A 17,493-nucleotide genomic window follows, 5' to 3' on the forward strand; every position below is an offset into this window, starting at 1 on the left:
AGAACTCGTGTAATAACCAAATAGTTGCTTAGATGGCAACACACAGAACTCGTGTAATAACCAAATAGTTGCTTAGATGGCAACACACAGAACTCGTGTAATAACCAAATAGTTGCTTAGATGGCAACACACAGAACTCGTGTAATAACCAAATAGTTGCTTAGATGGCAACACACAGAACTCGTGTAATAACCAAATAGTTGCTTAGATGGCAACACACAGAACTCGTGTAATAACCAAATAGTCACTTAGATGGCAACACACAGAACTCGTGTAATAACCAAATAGTCGCTTAGATGGCAACACACAGAACTCGTGTAATAACCAAATAGTTGCTTAGATGGCAACACACAGAACTCGTGTAATAACCAAATAGTTGCTTAGATGGCAACACACAGAACTCTTGTAATAACCAAATAGTTGCTTAGATGGCAACACACAGAACTCGTGTAATAACCAAATAGTCGCTTAGATGGCAACACACAGAACTCGTGTAATAACCAAATAGTCGCTTAGATGGCAACACACAGAACTCGTGTAATAACCAAATAGTCGCTTAGATGGCAACACACAGAACTCTTGTAATAACCAAATAGTCACTTAGATGGCAACACACAGAACTCTTGTAATAACCAAATAGTTGCTTAGATGGCAACACACAGAACTCGTGTAATAACCAAATAGTTGCTTAGATGGCAACACACAGAACTCGTGTAATAACCAAATAGTCACTTAGATGGCAACACACAGAACTCGTGTAATAACCAAATAGTCGCTTAGATGGCAACACACAGAACTCGTGTAATAACCAAATAGTCACTTAGATGGCAACACACAGAACTCGTGTAATAACCAAATAGTCGCTTAGATGGCAACACACAGAACTCGTGTAATAACCAAATAGTCGCTTAGATGGCAACACACAGAACTCGTGTAATAACCAAATAGTCACTTAGATGGCAACACACAGAACTCGTGTAATAACCAAATAGTCACTTAGATGGCAACACACAGAACTCTTGTAACAACCAAATAGTTGCTTAGATGGCAACACACAGAACTCTTGTAACAACCAAATAGTTGCTTAGATGGCAACACACAGAACTCGTGTAATAACCAAATAGTCACTTAGATGGCAACACACAGAACTCGTGTAATAACCAAATAGTCGCTTAGATGGCAACACACAGAACTCGTGTAATAACCAAATAGTCGCTTAGATGGCAACACACAGAACTCGTGTAATAACCAAATAGTCGCTTAGATGGCAACACACAGAACTCGTGTAATAACCAAATAGTCACTTAGATGGCAACACACAGAACTCGTGTAATAACCAAATAGTCACTTAGATGGCAACACACAGAACTCTTGTAACAACCAAATAGTTGCTTAGATGGCAACACACAGAACTCTTGTAACAACCAAATAGTTGCTTAGATGGCAACACACAGAACTCGTGTAATAACCAAATAGTCACTTAGATGGCAACACACAGAACTCGTGTAATAACCAAATAGTCACTTAGATGGCAACACACAGAACTCTTGTAACAACCAAATAGTTGCTTAGATGGCAACACACAGAACTCTTGTAACAACCAAATAGTTGCTTAGATGGCAACACACAGAACTCTTGTAACAACCAAATAGTTGCTTAGATGGCAACACACAGAACTCGTGTAATAACCAAATAGTCGCTTAGATGGCAACACACAGAACTCTTGTAACAACCAAATAGTTGCTTAGATGGCAACACACAGAACTCTTGTAACAACCAAATAGTTGCTTAGATGGCAACACACAGAACTCGTGTAATAACCAAATAGTCGCTTAGATGGCAACACACAGAACTCGTGTAATAACCAAATAGTCACTTAGATGGCAACACACAGAACTCGTGTAATAACCAAATAGTCGCTTAGATGGCAACACACAGAACTCGTGTAATAACCAAATAGTCGCTTAGATGGCAACACACAGAACTCGTGTAATAACCAAATAGTCGCTTAGATGGCAACACACAGAACTCGTGTAATAACCAAATAGTCGCTTAGATGGCAACACACAGAACTCGTGTAATAACCAAATAGTTGCTTAGATGGCAACACACAGAACTCGTGTAATAACCAAATAGTCGCTTAGATGGCAACACACAGAACTCGTGTAATAACCAAATAGTCACTTAGATGGCAACACACAGAACTCGTGTAATAACCAAATAGTCGCTTAGATGGCAACACACAGAACTCGTGTAATAACCAAATAGTCGCTTAGATGGCAACACACAGAACTCGTGTAATAACCAAATAGTCACTTAGATGGCAACACACAGAACTCGTGTAATAACCAAATAGTCGCTTAGATGGCAACACACAGAACTCTTGTAACAACCAAATAGTTGCTTAGATGGCAACACACAGAACTCTTGTAACAACCAAATAGTTGCTTAGATGGCAACACACAGAACTCTTGTAACAACCAAATAGTTGCTTAGATGGCAACAGGCAGAACTTTCCAGGCTTGTCACTTTGCACTAATAATACCATTAAGTATCACCTCTGCCGATGCGCGGTATGAAAGGTCGAAGCCTAATTGATGTTCTTTAAGAGCATTGACGTTCGCAGATCCGACTTTCGCGGCAGGTCTATAGCACAGGTGTTTAAAACAAATAAGGAAAAAAAAAATACTCCCGCTGTTATTTAGTTACTTTGTTTGTTTTTGGTTGTTGTTTTTTGTTTTGTTTTTTTTAACACGTGTTTTCCCACGGTCACTCAACGTATATGCACAAGGAAAACAAGGTTACAAAGACAGTTTGTGTGGAAACACAAACTCAAAATCGGCCCCCGAAGTGGTCCACCCATGCAGGTAAAAAGGCAGATTTCAATATTTTCAGAAAGAATATCGGTATTAAATTCTATCAGAAGTGGTCCAGCCAGGCAGGTAAAAAGGTAGGTTTCAATATTTTCAGAAAGAATATCGGTATTAAATTCTATCAGAAGTGGTCCAGCCAGGCAGGTAAAAAGGCAGATTTCAATATTTTCAGAAAGAATATCGGTATTAAAAAAATTCTATCAGAAGTGGTCCAGCCAGGCAGGTAAAAAGGCAGGTTTCAATATTTTCAGAAAGAATATCATAATGAAATTCATTCAATTGCAAATGACAGAGAAGAATGGAGAAAGAAAGTTGACAGACCTTGTGTGGTGCCCCAACGGTCCAGCGGACCAGAAGATATGTGAAAGTGAATGTAAAGTTTGATGTAAACCTGGCCTAACTGATGTTTGATAATGGTTATCTAATTGATCTAATTGTTTTGTAATGGGTTAATCTCTTTTTCAAAGCCTCAAGGAAAAAAAGAAATTTCCGTAAAAAAAAAGAAAAAAAAATTCCTTTAGTTAAGTTTTCCATAGTAATAGTGCACTACTGCAGTTCAATCGATAATATGAATAATTGATTATTAATTGTTGTTTTAAATTATTATTTTCCACTTATATGTATAATAAATAATTGTTTTTCTCTTTAAAAAAAAGTAAACATTTTTTTTGTAAATGTAGTAGTTAGCATGACAGAACTTACAATTCTAAATAAAAATTTATTTTTTTTTCCAAAAAATCTAAAACCGAATGCATAAATGTTTTAAGAATAAGGTAAATCGTCATTTCCCTTACTAAATAGCCTCCCGTGTTTGTTACTATTAGTAGTGAATAGTTGTAAAAATGGTGTATTTTTATGAAAAAAACAAGTAAATACATCTCAGGATTTACGATTGTGCGTCTACCAAAGAAAACAATACACTATTGAAAACTAACGTATGCATATTAAATTTTTTTTTTTTAAACTGGAATTTCATTTACAAGAACACTCTTCTAAAATAGAGCATGCTTTTAGATATACGCTTTGGAGAAATTGTAGGGGCCTCCTAAAAGTCCTGTCCCGGGGCCTCCAAATCCGGCCCTGTTTTTAAATCCAGGTGTCTCCAATTAAAACACAAGTAAATAGGAAAATCTTAATAGATGCTACAGATGACTCTTCAGTGCTTACCTGATGCTACAGGTGACTGATCAGTGTTTACATGATACTGTAGGTGACTGATCAGTGCTTACCTGATGCTGCAGGTGACTGATCAGTGCTTACCTGATGCTACAGGTGACTCTTCAGTGCTTACCTGATGCTACAGGTGACTGATCAGTGTTTACATGATACTATAGGTGACTGATCAGTGCTTACCTGATGCTGCAGGTGACTGATCAGTGCTTACATAATGCTACAGGTGACTGATCAGTGCTTACCTGATGCTACAGGTGACTGATCAGTGCTTACCTGATGCTACAGGTGACTGATCAGTGTTTACCTGATGCTGCAGGTGGCTGATCAGTGCTTACCTGATGCTACAGATGACTGATCAGTGCTTACCTGATGCTACAGATGACTGATCAGTGCTTACCTGGTGCTACAAATGACTGATCAGTGCTTACCTGGTGCTACAGATGACTGATCAGTGCTTACCTGATGCTACAGATGACTGATCAGTGCTTACCTGGTGCTACAGATGACTGATCAGTGCTTACCTGGTGCTACAAATGACTGATCAGTGCTTACCTGGTGCTACAGATGACTGATCAGTGCTTACCTGAATGTAACGGTGGAGGTGGGGAACCTGCATCTTCATCTTCTCTATGGCAGCACGCTTGTCTTGCTCTAGTTGCAACGCACGACTAGCATCGACCAGTTCTATCCTGTTGAGGGTTAGTGAACAAGTGAGCACTCTTAGGCAGTCAGTAGTCAATAGTTGTCACAGTCTCAGTTGACTCTGCCTGATTTAATGTTCACGTCATGTTAAGAGGTTAAAAGACACGTGGAATTCCTGATGTTGAAAACAGGAAGTAGAATGAATAAAGTTGACTTTGAGTTCAGTCAAGTCAGTCAAGTGGTATACTTTGGACCGGGTGGTCAAGTAATATATTTTGGTCCGGGATGGACAGTAGCGACTTAGAAAAGATTGTAGTAAATACAGTTAGATAGTAACTTTTAGGCAGTTGTTGCCAGTGGTCTTTTTGAGACATGTATTATTATTCTGGTTTATTCTGTATAGTGTTACGCGCTGAGATGCGGACGTGATTTGTATTATACTCTGCAGACTTTAACGCATTGGATATATTTGATACCGCTGTTAAGCGGATAGGATTGTTTATTGTTTCTTGACATGTAGCACTAACAAGGAGTGCAGTATTATTATGTTGTAAATTAAACTTTATATTTGTCTGCTGAAACGGACTTAAGTCAATTTGTGGTGTCTATGTTTGTCACGTGTCAAGAGTACTCCAGGAAGCAAGAACCCAGCATTCCACGACATTCGCATTTTTCAACACTACACCATTTAACCTTTTACAATAGTACATACTCTTAGGCATTCAATTGTCAATAGTACATACTCTTAGGCAGTCAATAGTCAATAGTACATACTCTTAGACAGTCAAAAGTCAAAAGTACTTACTCTTAGGCAGAAACAGCAGACGAGTAACAAAATGACTGATAGTCTGACATAGTTCAGTAGACTAGCAAATAGATTGTGTAATGACTAAATTGTTAGACGCGTAGAAAAGTAAAGCTCCCCTTTCAGGCCTTGTGATCTGTAGGGCAGATGATGTAAAGGTCCTCTGTTTTTGTGGCCCACGGTTAACGAGGAAGTCATGTTGCCAGCACAAAGACCAAGAGCTGGATGGACTCAGAGGCACCCAAAGATCCCGAAATGTTAAAAATCCAATCTTCACCAGGATTTTAACCGGGGAACACGGTTCGGAAGCCAAGCGCTTTACCCCTCAGCCACCGCGCCTTAAGACGCGTAGAAAGTGGGACCGATCGGGGATTTCCTTAGAAACGCGACGGTAAATTAAAAACTTAGAATGAAAATACCTTAGAGACACAGACAAGGAGCTCTCTTGTAGTAGTGCTTAGGAAAGGACGTTTTTTTCTAAAGCAGACGAGTTGTGTGTCCTTCTTTTTGTGAATTAAAGTTTTTTTTTTTTGAAAGAGGATTTATTTATTCTATCTGTTGAAGCTGTATTCGTTTAAATGATATATATATATATATATATATATATATATATATATATATATATATATATATATATATATATATATATATATATATATATAATATATATATATAATGCTAAGATTTCGCGACTACAAATAACACCATCTCAAGTCAGCAGACACAAACAACCTCTCAACCGTAGGTAGCACTTACACGTAGGTTTTGTTATAATAACAGACGTACAAACATCTAGGTAGCAGCGCAGACAAACATCTAGGTAGCAGCGCAGACAAACATCTAGGTAGCAGCGCAGACAAACATCTAGGTAGCAGCGCAGAGAAACATCTAGGTAGCAGCGCAGACAAACATCTAGGTAGCAGCGCAGACAAGTAGATAGGTAGGTAACACTGTATCACGTAAGCCGGTTCCGGACCAATTTCGATGCCCGATGCCGACACCGAGGACAGTCAGTGGAAACTGGCGCACATCTTGCAAGAGTGTCCGCAGCTCCGAGAGCTTCGGGGCAATGTGTCTGCAGAGTCATTTGACCTGTATGGGAGCTATGAGGCACTACGCCGAACAGCAGAGTTTCTCGCCAAAGGCTCTACGGGAGGACTGGAAAACTTGGTCAAAAGAAACAGAAAGGTACTTAAAGGGAGGTAATGAAGAGGTCTTGTCATCAGAAAACTTCGTCAAAAGAAACAGAAAGGTACTTAAAGGGACGTAATGAAGAGGTCTTGTCATCAGAAAACTTCGTCAAAACATACAGACAGTGTTGTGGACGGTGGTAGCACCAAACCTGGGGTACACAACACAACTAAACCTGTGGTACACAACTAAACCTGTGGTACACAACTAAACCTGGGGTACACAACTAAACCGCTGTGGGCGTATTAGAACTTCACTTGTAAAAAAATGAAAAAACTTGATTAATTTCTTTGTGAAATATATTAAATATAACTTGTATTATTATATAAACAAAATAAACTTGCCATAAAATGCCAAGAATATAGTACACTTTAGTGATAATTTAGTATAGTATTTTGAACAAAAACACACTCACTACAATAAAACACATCCTTTCAGTTTGGCGTTCTGGAGTCGTCTCCCCCTATGCCTAAGACCGCTGACGTTTATTCACAACCAATCGCAGGCCTTTTCCCACCTTCGCCATAGAAACACACACGCACTCCATAACAGACAGGTAGAAGGGGAGAGCGAGGGAGAAAAGAAGGTATCGAGGTAGGTAGGAAGACAGGTGGGCAGGTAAGTTAGTAGGTAGGTGAACTGACCTGAGCTCATTGTTGATGAAGTTGATGCCTTTATAAGCTTGAAGCTTTCTCCTCAGATTCAGTATCTCCAACTTTAAGATTCTCATGTCCATTATTTGTTGTTGTGACTCTAGGAAACCTGGGCGCAAGCGAAATATAACTGCTATAGACATAGCACACGGCAAGCTACTAACATCTTCTTCTAAAGTGGCGAACTAAAAAACTCGTATTTGGTGGCACTATATTTGCATATTCTTAGTTTGTAGGATATTTCATTAATCCATTGATCTACTACATAACAGAATTAATTTAGAAAAGCTCAGTCTGTTTTTAGCCACTTACTAATGGTCTAAACTCTAAATTAAAAAAAAATGGTGGCACTTTAAAAGTGTAAGATATATTAAATGCCGTAAAACAGGTATTACTACACAGTTGTGATCCTGGTTGCCAGATTAGAACAATGTAAAATAATATTTAAAAACATTTCTAATTTACTTTGGTTAGATATCAAAGTGATATTTCTAAACTATCTAGGCATGTAACAAAAGGCGACACACACACACACACATATGCGCAGATAATAACTTACCAAAAACTTTTATTTTAAAAAAAAGGTAGGACATTGTGTAGCTATTAATTTGTATTATTTTTTAAATAAAATATTTGAATGGCAATTGTTCTTTTTTTTTTTTAATAGTACACTATTGGCTCTAAAAGAGACCAAAGCAGAAGGCCCAAGAGATACATGACCAGAGGCCATGATTGGCTATTCACCAATCCTTCCGCCCTAGCATCTCGCTTAACTTGATGTTCATTTACTGGCATACGTTTTGCTGGGACCAGAAGCATTTTGAAATTCGTGTTTAACATGAGCTTTATAAAGGCTACACAAGGGAACAAACGTCGATTGTGTCTCATAACTGTATCATGAACAGCGTCAGAAATAGCAACAAAATTGGGTTAGTTCTCAAAATGCGCAAGGTCCCAGTTGGTACTAGATCTCAAATATTAATACATCTCAGAATACACTAAGTCTCGGATCATCGAATAGCACTGATTCTCAGTTGACTCTAGAACTCATCTCTATCTGTAGACCACCAAGCTTTCTCCTACATTCTGAACTTCGGAAATTATTCATTCTCCTAGATGTGGGACGTGCCGATAGTGAAGTTTGAGCAACAGGGAAGCAGCAAACGTATGTTTCAGGTGGACCTGAGTGTCCTTAGAGTATAATCGTGGTCAGCAAGACAGTTGAAAGCGGATTAGCTGTGCTCAAGCTTGATGGCAAGTCACTCCTAAAGATTCCATCTCCCAAAGATAGAGCTCCCATACTCTCAACGTGTCGCTATGAAGGAAACGTCTAGAGATTGAACCTTGGTAGGCCAATGACGGGTAGCGAACACAGCCTATGTTACCCTGGCTGAACTGATTGTCTTTTTTTTTCTATTTGAGGGTAATGATGGAACAAAGACCTGACAACCTAGCCTAACAAGTCCACCACGCCGTTCCACAAAGAGGACCGTCTTCACGTGGGCTAGTAGGTATGGTGGTGGCTACTGAAAAGGAACATGAAGGAACTCCACATGATTAGAGCGGCTATGGACCGTTTATAGCGATCGGGCAGGACACGGAGGCCTTGATGGTCAAATATGGTGCGACCTAAAAACCACAATGGTTTCCACTACAGGGCCGGCCTTAGATAATCGGAGGCCCTAAGTGAACTGAATTTGGTGGCCCCAAATGATATAAAAAAAAATAAGCAGCAAAAACAAAAAAAACTAAAATTAAGCATTTTATTAAAACCTACTACAACAGTAATACTAAGGAAACGTTTCGATTTTTACTCTAAAAAAATGTAAAACATTCTGTACGAGGCCCACCACCAATGGGAGGCCCTGGGTAGCTGCCTAGTTTGCCTATGCCTAAGGCCGGCCCTGGCTACCGTTATGGAAACTTTAGACAGGATTTGGAGAGAAGAGCTCCCCGTCCTCGCCTGTTCGTTGGATGACCAAAACAAAAGGTCAGCGGTGGGTATTTAGAAAACTATCTACCTGCTTTTAGCAAGGCGTACACCGCATCCATTTTCTTGGCCAATAGATCGTTTCGAGTTCTGCCCTGAATTACCATGACGCCAAAAGCATCTCTCTCTTGCAATAGCTGCTCAGTTCAGACATTGTAAGAAATTATGAAACAAAATAAGCGTTTAAAAGAAGAACACTAGATAAGCGTTGCATAATTGTGTTATACAAGATAAATGTAATACAAGATAAGCGACATATGAGATATTACACAAGAAAAAAATAATGCAACATAAGTGTAATATAAGAAAACATATACAGGTTGCTAAAAGTAAGTTCCTTTTATATGGTTGAAAGTTTTTGCTTAGTTATGTTAAAGAATGTTGCAATGATGATGGACCATCATCTGAGTAAGTTGTATGTCTATGTGTGTGTGTGTGTGTGTGTGTTTGTTTTAGCATTTTAAATGTATTACAGAGAAATCTATATTTGTAAATCATTGTTTCTAAATAAGTTTTCTATATATTCATAATATAGAAACTATGACGGAATCGACAGTTCTTACTATGGATAAAAAAAAAAGAACAGAAGAATAGAGTGAGATCATTAGTCCGGGGGACAACTGAAGGGGCAGATGCTAAAGCTGCTAAATGTTTATGATAATATATTGAAATCAATACATTAATGAGACATTTTTGTAGATAGATAGATAGATAGATAGATAGATTGATTGATTGATTGATAGTGTTGTAAACTTGTTCCCCTTGACTGACCATTTTTCCCACTTGAGAACTTTTTGAATTTTGTTTATGTTTGTAGGAGAAACTGACCTGAGCGAGTGTGTTGATGTGTAAAGAACTCGAGTTATGATCGCGGATTTTTCAATGGAGGATTGTTTTTTTTAATCGGTTTTTGTGAATAGTTGTATGTACATTTGATTAGGAGAACTGTGAAATTATTTCTATTACTTGGATTATTGACTGTTCGTAGTGGATTGTGCTTCTGCAACCAGAAGGAAATCGGCGACCTGACAATCGGTGAGTTAGCTTTCTTTAGTCTACTCCAAAGTCGTAACGACAGACAGACAGACAGAGACAGACAGACAGATAGACAGACAGATAGACAGACAGATAGATAGACAGACAGATATACAGACAGATAGACAGACAGATAGACAGACAGATAGACAGACAGATAGACAGATAGATAGAGTTTGAGTTTTGAGTTTAGGCACATCGGCACAATTTAGGCCATGTCGTGCCCGTAATCCTTTAAGGATCACTCTCCCTTTATATAACAAGGGCTAAATTCTATACAGTTAAATCATTAAAAACAAGGTCTATTCACAGTTAAAATAGTAAAGGTAGTAAAAATTTAATATTTCGGTAAAAATCTTTTGTAAATATATGTTCACAATTCATAAATCAGATCTTCGTAGACAACCCCACCTCCCGGACAAAGCCCAGTACCTTCCCAGGGTCGACATTGTCAAATAGATAGAGGGAGAGATTTGAGATTAGGTAGATAGATAGATTTGGTAGGTAGAAGAGAGAGAGGGAGAGAGAGAGATGGGATATTCTTCCCCATTCCTAGAAAAGAACAAAAGGCTTAAGCGCTTCCAAATATTTTCTCTGTTCACGCCTTATAACAAAGCCGATCAGACCCATGACGCTCATGTCAAAAGCTAAAATTTGCGAAGTTTCCGACTTTGAGAAAGTTCACGGAACCGCCTGGTCTTACCGCGTAGTAGTTCCTCTTCAGGCCCTGCTGCTCAATGTCCGCTTCGTGCAGCATCTGGATCAGGTGGCTATTCTCGTGCTTCTCATGCTCCAGAGTCTTGACAAAGTTCTTGACCAACATCTTCTGGGCGTAGACGTCTTCCGAGAGCTTCAAAATCTCGTGCATCCTTTTGGCGCTCTCCTGCTTCAGGAGCTGTAAACCCGTTGGGAGTATAAGGGAAGTCAGATGGCAAAAACATATAACTGATATCTATAATCAGTTGCTATGCTCTGGTGCAGGGGTTCTCAACCTGTGGGTCGCGACCCCCTTGGGGGTCGATTGACGATTTGCCAGGGGTCGCCTGAGACCATCGAAAATATGGATTGTTATTGTCTTCTCTTCAATTGCTGTATGTTTGTGTGTTTGGGGGGGGGGGGGGTCGGCAGAGTGGGGGATTGTAAAAAGGGTCACGGAGCTTAAAAGGTTGAGAACCGCTGCTCTGGTACGACCTGTGTACAGATTATAGTAAGTGTTAATCATTTAGGTATCTTCAAATGTGTAAGCTTATTCTTGTATGTGTTCTAGGATTTTTCAAAAACTTCTTTACTTCCTATAAAGTCGACGAAGGACAGGAATTAAAAGATGCCTCACTCAGTTCATTATATCGCCCTTGCTATGCTCTCACTTGCTATCTATTCTGTATTCTGTTATGACTTTATTAGTTAGCTCGCGCGAAAAATTATTTGTTTCATAAAGTGGTCAAGTTTTGCGTAGAGACTAAGACTAAGACTGCTTACGGAAATTTGTTGTGATTACAAGGACTCATTTCTCATATAAAGACAACACAACAGAAAAAATACACATAGATACAACAGACACAACATAAGTAGTTCATTCAGCGACTACACACAGTGACCGTGACACGATTAGTAAAAACACAAAAAGACTAGGATAGAAGCCTTAGAGTCTAAGGTCGGCCTTAGTTTCGGAAGTCAATTGTTAGATAATACGACATTCGACATTTCCCTTCACTGTGTATTAAACGTCTTGTTCGACATCGTTTAAAAGCGTCAACTACCTTTATGTTGTTGACCTTTGACCGGTGTGTTCTCGTTATTTTCACTGTTACCTCCCTTTAGACTTATCTGTACAAGACACTGCGCAGTGGCGTAATACTACTCACAATGATAGAATGGTCTGCTTTACAGGCAATCTTGACTGCTGTATCCTTCTCCGTCTCTGTAAACCTGAGCATGTATTTCAACATGGAGAACAGCTCCTGGAAGTCAACGCAAAGAAAATTTAACAAAGTATCAACTCTAGTCTGTTTGCACTCCTAGTAAGAACAAATTCTTGAAAGTATATCTTATTTTATTTTCAGATATCTTTTGGCATTACAAAATTTAAACAAATATTAAGACAACTTCATAGAACTATAAATTGTAGTTAATTATATGATGAAGAATTTGTTGAAAAAAAAAATCGAAAATTAAATTGCCACAAAAAAAAAAAAAAAAATAGAATTTATGTTCTTCTTTTTATTATTGGTATTACATGATATGCCTGATTATGGGGAAGGTTTGCGGAGCTACTAATGAGGGGACTCCAAAAGAAAGGGGCCCCCACAATAGAGATTTTAATAAAATCATCAACGACTTTTCATCGTAAAAGCTCGCAAAGTTTGATTGTTTAATTAAATTAAGGCAGTAATTTAGTTTTTAATAAATTGTATTGAACTTCTTCAACAACATACTACATTCTTCGTTCAAATAATTTTATTGGCAATACATTATTGATAGACTGGTAGGAAAAAATGTTTGTTTTATTGGGTAAATAATTTGGGGCCTCCACTCCTTCGATGCCCCAGAGCCTACGTTCCTTTGTTGCCGCAGAGTCTCCCATTCTTCGATGCCCCAAGGCCTAAAGAGTTAGACATCCCTGTTTACATTTTTTGAATGTTTTACATGTTTCGGATGCTAGTGGATCTTGGCCCAAACCTCCCGAAAGATTCCGGAGATAGTGACGGGAGGGATCTAAACCCAAAACCTTCAAGACAACATTTCAGAGCGCATATTACACGACCACTTGTTTTCCATCTCCTAGCCCTACCCTTCTTAAATAACAACCCTCTGCCTCATATTACCGCCTGAAGGTGAGCCTCTGTCGCCGCTTCTGCGTTCTTCTGACGCAGCACTAGCATGTTATCGTGGGATTTCCTCAGGAGCTGCTCCAGTTTCTGAGAACTGATGACCAGTGAGTCATTCTCTGAGTCCTGAATCCTAATCACGTTCTTGAAATTGTGGCACTGGAGAAAAAAAAATGCAGATAAAATAAATTCGTTCAGTATTGTGTAAAAATGAAATTGTCATTATGTATTGAGAAACAGACATTGAATGTATCCCCGTTCTTTAAGCAATACAGCTATTACTAATGTTTACATATTAAATTAATCATTGCGATTCAATCAGTAGATCACCTACACCCCGTGGAAATTTTTGATCCCCCACTGTTAATTGTGAGTGAAAATTATCTCTCTCTAATCTTAAGAACAGTAGCAAAAAGTATAGTTCCCTTTTCAGAACTTGTAATCTATAGATAATGTAAAGGTCAACTGTTTGTTTTGCCCACTGTTAATGAGGGTGTCACGTCGCCAGCACAACGACCAAACTCCCGAAATTAAAATTCCCAGTCTTCACAAGGATTTGAAATCGGGACCCCTCGGCTCGGAAGCAAAGCTTTTTTACTTTTTACTGCTCAACCACCGCACAGAAGAGGCCTTTGTTTATACTAAAAATCTATTCCTGTTATTTCTTTATAAGTAATTCTTTCACGACAGCACTTAAAAAGACCATTTATACTACAATTGTATTCAAACATTGCATGTTAAATAGTTTATTCAAGAACTCAACCACCATAGGAGCCAAATTATGGAATAACGTTTTGTCATGGTTATGGCCCTTGCAGTAACTAAATCCAATCAGCCATCATTCCGTGTCTACATCTCGGCATTTCCTTCACCTTCACCTAGCCCTTAGGCTGTTGGACCGTTGGGGCACCACACAAGATCTGTTGAGCGTCCTTCTCCATTCCTCTATGACTATGTCATTTATTTTATTTTTGCATGGACCAGTTATATACTTTTCACTGTCACTCTTGTCTGTGACGGCAGACGCGGCCCTTGGTAACCCGGGCGACGGCCCCAGCCGGTGTGGGTTTAGTTATGGTCATAATATCGTGTGGGGGATAACGAGGGCTTTATATTTTACTTTGCGGCGCCCATCCCTTTCCATGCCTGATCACGGCCGAGTACCTCCAATCAGTTGGTTCGCCTTTGTATTGAACTCGTGATCAATTAAGTTAAAATAGAAACTGATGAAATGTAGATAGTTTGTAAAGCAGAATAGGTCTATGTGCTTCGAGGGTGATATGAGATCCGTGAAGAAGACGCGTCTTATGTTACTGTAAAAATTATGACGGTTCATGTGCATACACATGTCATTGCCGATGCATGTTCTTACCTCGGGTCAAACAAGATATTTCTTACATGCTGCCGGCCATGTGGTGACAGGACCAACCTAACAGACTTATTCTTCTTGACTCCCAGTGGAGCATAGACTCGCAACAGCACTTCTCTCTTATGTGTTTGGTCCATGTCCGTCCTACCGGAAGCAAAGATTTTCAGGAGGGACAGGGAGACATTTCACTTATTCATTTCCCAGGACATCCTAATTACTTTTTCCGGGATGTTCTAATTATGTTTCCCGGAACGTCCTAATTACTTTTCCCAGGACGTCCTAATTACTTTTACCGGAACGTCCTAATTACTTTTACCGGGAAGTCCTAATTATTTTTCCCAGGACGTCCTAATTACTTTTACCGGAACATCCAAATTACTTTTTCCCGGGACGTCCTAATTACTTTTACCGGGACGTCCTAATTATTTTTCCCAGGACGTCCTAATTACTTTTACCGGAATATCCAAATTACTTTTTCCCGGGACGTCCTAATTACTTTTACCGGGACGTCCTAATTACTTTTCCCGGGACGTCCTAATTACTTTTTCCAGGACGTCCTAATTACTTTTACCGGAACGTCCTAATTACTTTTACCGGGAAGTCCTAATTATTTTTCCCAGGACGTCCTAATTACTTTTACCGGAACATCCAAATTACTTTTTCCCGGGACGTCCTAATTACTTTTACCGGGACGTCCTAATTACTTTTACAGGGACGTGCCAACAACTTGGATGGCTGCCTGGTCGTGCGGTTTGCACGCTGGACTTTTGTTCAGATTTATCGATGGTCCCGGGTTCAATCCCTGCCCGCTCCCATCCCCCGTCGTCCTGCGGGAGGTTTGGACTAGGAAGTAATTATCTTCAACTCTGAAGGAACATCCGAAACATGTAAAACATTTTCCAACTTACAGCGAAAAAGTAAATAACTTTGTTGCTATGGAAACCTCTTACCAGTGCATCCATATGTCGAATGATGTTTTTTTTCTCTATGTTCTCATTGGTGCAACTGGTCATTCGGTAGTACACAGCCTTCAGCTCCGTCAGAAGATTCTGCATATTTTTACCCAGGTTTTCAGCGTGGGTTTTAGCCGTGTGGAGCATGTTTTTTTGGTGATTTAATTCCGCCACTCCGCTATTGGCTTTCTAGTTAGAATATGCAAACAGACAAAAACTAAAATAACAAAAAAAAAATCAATAGGAATGTCTTCGATTTCGCAGATAAAGGCGAGATTCGCCATGGCACATAATCGCTCAAACCCAGCTTCGACCTGCATATTTTGCCACTCTAATGCAGACAAAACCGTTACCCTCGTGTGCCTTTGTACAAAGATTATTTTAACTGACTCTTGTTTATTGTAGTATTATTAAAGACTCTTTTGATTAATTTTAGAACTTTCGGCAAGATTTGGTAATACTGAAAGAAAATAAGGAAGAGAGAAAATGTGAGATAAGAGTGGTAGAGAAAAAAAAAGATTGAGAGAGAAAGAGAGAACGATCACAAAGCAAAAGATAATGTGAGATTATTAGAAAGAGAAGCTAAGAATAAAAAAGAGAGAGTAAATGTAGATCACTACTCTCTTATATCAGATTTAACCTCCGACTTTCAAAAAACTTTCTGTACCGTGATCTGTTAGAAGGCAGGAGAGACTCCCGAAGCCCTTTCCATGTTTGGGTGTAGCTGCAAGGCAACAGAGGTTTGCATTCAGAGCTTTCCTATTTCTAGGTGGGTAGCCAGCCAAGGCTAACAAGCCCCTCCTTCTCGAAGCCTACAGGTTTAGAGTCATGCCTGAAGGCCAGCAGTTGTACTAATTTCAAGAAGGCATTAAGAACGCATGATATTGGAAACATTATAAGTAGCGGGATGCTTATTTTCATTAGTACTTCCAGCAAGGTCAACCTTATATGTTTGCATGTATTGCATGTAAGAGAGAGAAAGAGGAAGACAGAGATGATACCTTACTGCAGGGGTTCTCAACCTGTGGGACGCGACCCCCTTGGGGGTCGATTGTCGATTTACCAGGGGTCGCCAAAGACCATTGAAAAAATGGATTGTTATTGTCTATTCTTCTATTGCTGTGTGTGTGTGTGCGGGGGGGGGGTCGCGGCTAAGTGGGGGATTGTAAAAAGGGGTCGCCGAGCATAAAAGGTTAAGAACCGCTGCCTTACTGGGTGTTTTATATTGTATTCTATTTTTCAATTCTGATAAGATACATGGAGATTTTTTATACGGTAGGGATGTTTTAAAAAAAAAAAAGGTGTCAATGTTTGATGCTTGGCCACGCCATGCTACTGTTAGTAGAGACGTTCAGTCACTTACCGCTTCGCTGATGTACAACTTATTCTTGAGAGACAGTATTTGTTTGTTTGCCTTGTCCAGGACCTTTGCCATGTTGTCCTCTACTGCTTGCCAGGACAGAGGAAAACAAGAAAACAGGAAGAAAAAGGGGGGGGGGGGGAAACAATGAGGCGTAGTTTTAGAGCTTGATGAAAAATACAAAAGTTCAAACATTGTCTACATCTAGTATATATTTCTAAGTTACCCCTGACTGTCACATTCATTCATCAGGAGTCTCGTAAGACATTTCAGTACACAGGTTCCTTTTAACAGATTCGCAACCCAACGACCGCAATTCGCTAAAAACCGCACGCTCTATCAAACCTTTGTAATTTAATTTCGGTATTCCCCCCAAAAGGCCAAAGACTATTTAGAAAGCATACATAGAAATATGTCACAAATTTCGTATTTTTAAAGCAATTTTTTTTCTCTATTTCCCAAAGGCTGCTAATTTTTAGTATACCTTCCGTCATTTCCACTTCTATTTAGACGCATTAATTAATAAGATAGATCTAGAGTCTTTTTTTTTTCAAGAGAGAGAGAGAGAAAAAAAAAAAGAAAGAGAGAGAGAGAGAGAGCAATGAATGGTAATTTTAAACA

The 17,493-nt window shown here is 39.2% G+C and overlaps 1 protein-coding gene across 1 annotated transcript in view; it reads right to left on the minus strand.

Annotated features, from left to right (window-relative positions):
- The window catches only part of LOC106072325 (paramyosin-like), a 51,801-nt gene that overhangs the window by 6,194 nt on the left and 28,114 nt on the right, over window positions 1-17,493 (minus strand). The window contains exons 13-20 of the mRNA XM_056043312.1: window positions 16,876-16,958; window positions 15,510-15,701; window positions 13,188-13,349; window positions 12,228-12,323; window positions 11,066-11,257; window positions 9,359-9,464; window positions 7,329-7,446; window positions 4,630-4,735 (exon numbers count right to left, since the gene is read on the minus strand). Coding sequence (XP_055899287.1) covers window positions 4,630-4,735; window positions 7,329-7,446; window positions 9,359-9,464; window positions 11,066-11,257; window positions 12,228-12,323; window positions 13,188-13,349; window positions 15,510-15,701; window positions 16,876-16,958 — 1,055 coding nt within the window. The remainder of the gene's footprint in view (window positions 1-4,629; window positions 4,736-7,328; window positions 7,447-9,358; window positions 9,465-11,065; window positions 11,258-12,227; window positions 12,324-13,187; window positions 13,350-15,509; window positions 15,702-16,875; window positions 16,959-17,493) is intronic.

This window comes from Biomphalaria glabrata, chromosome 10 (genome assembly GCF_947242115.1).
Source record: "Biomphalaria glabrata chromosome 10, xgBioGlab47.1, whole genome shotgun sequence".
Classification (NCBI taxonomy): domain Eukaryota; kingdom Metazoa; phylum Mollusca; class Gastropoda; family Planorbidae; genus Biomphalaria; species Biomphalaria glabrata.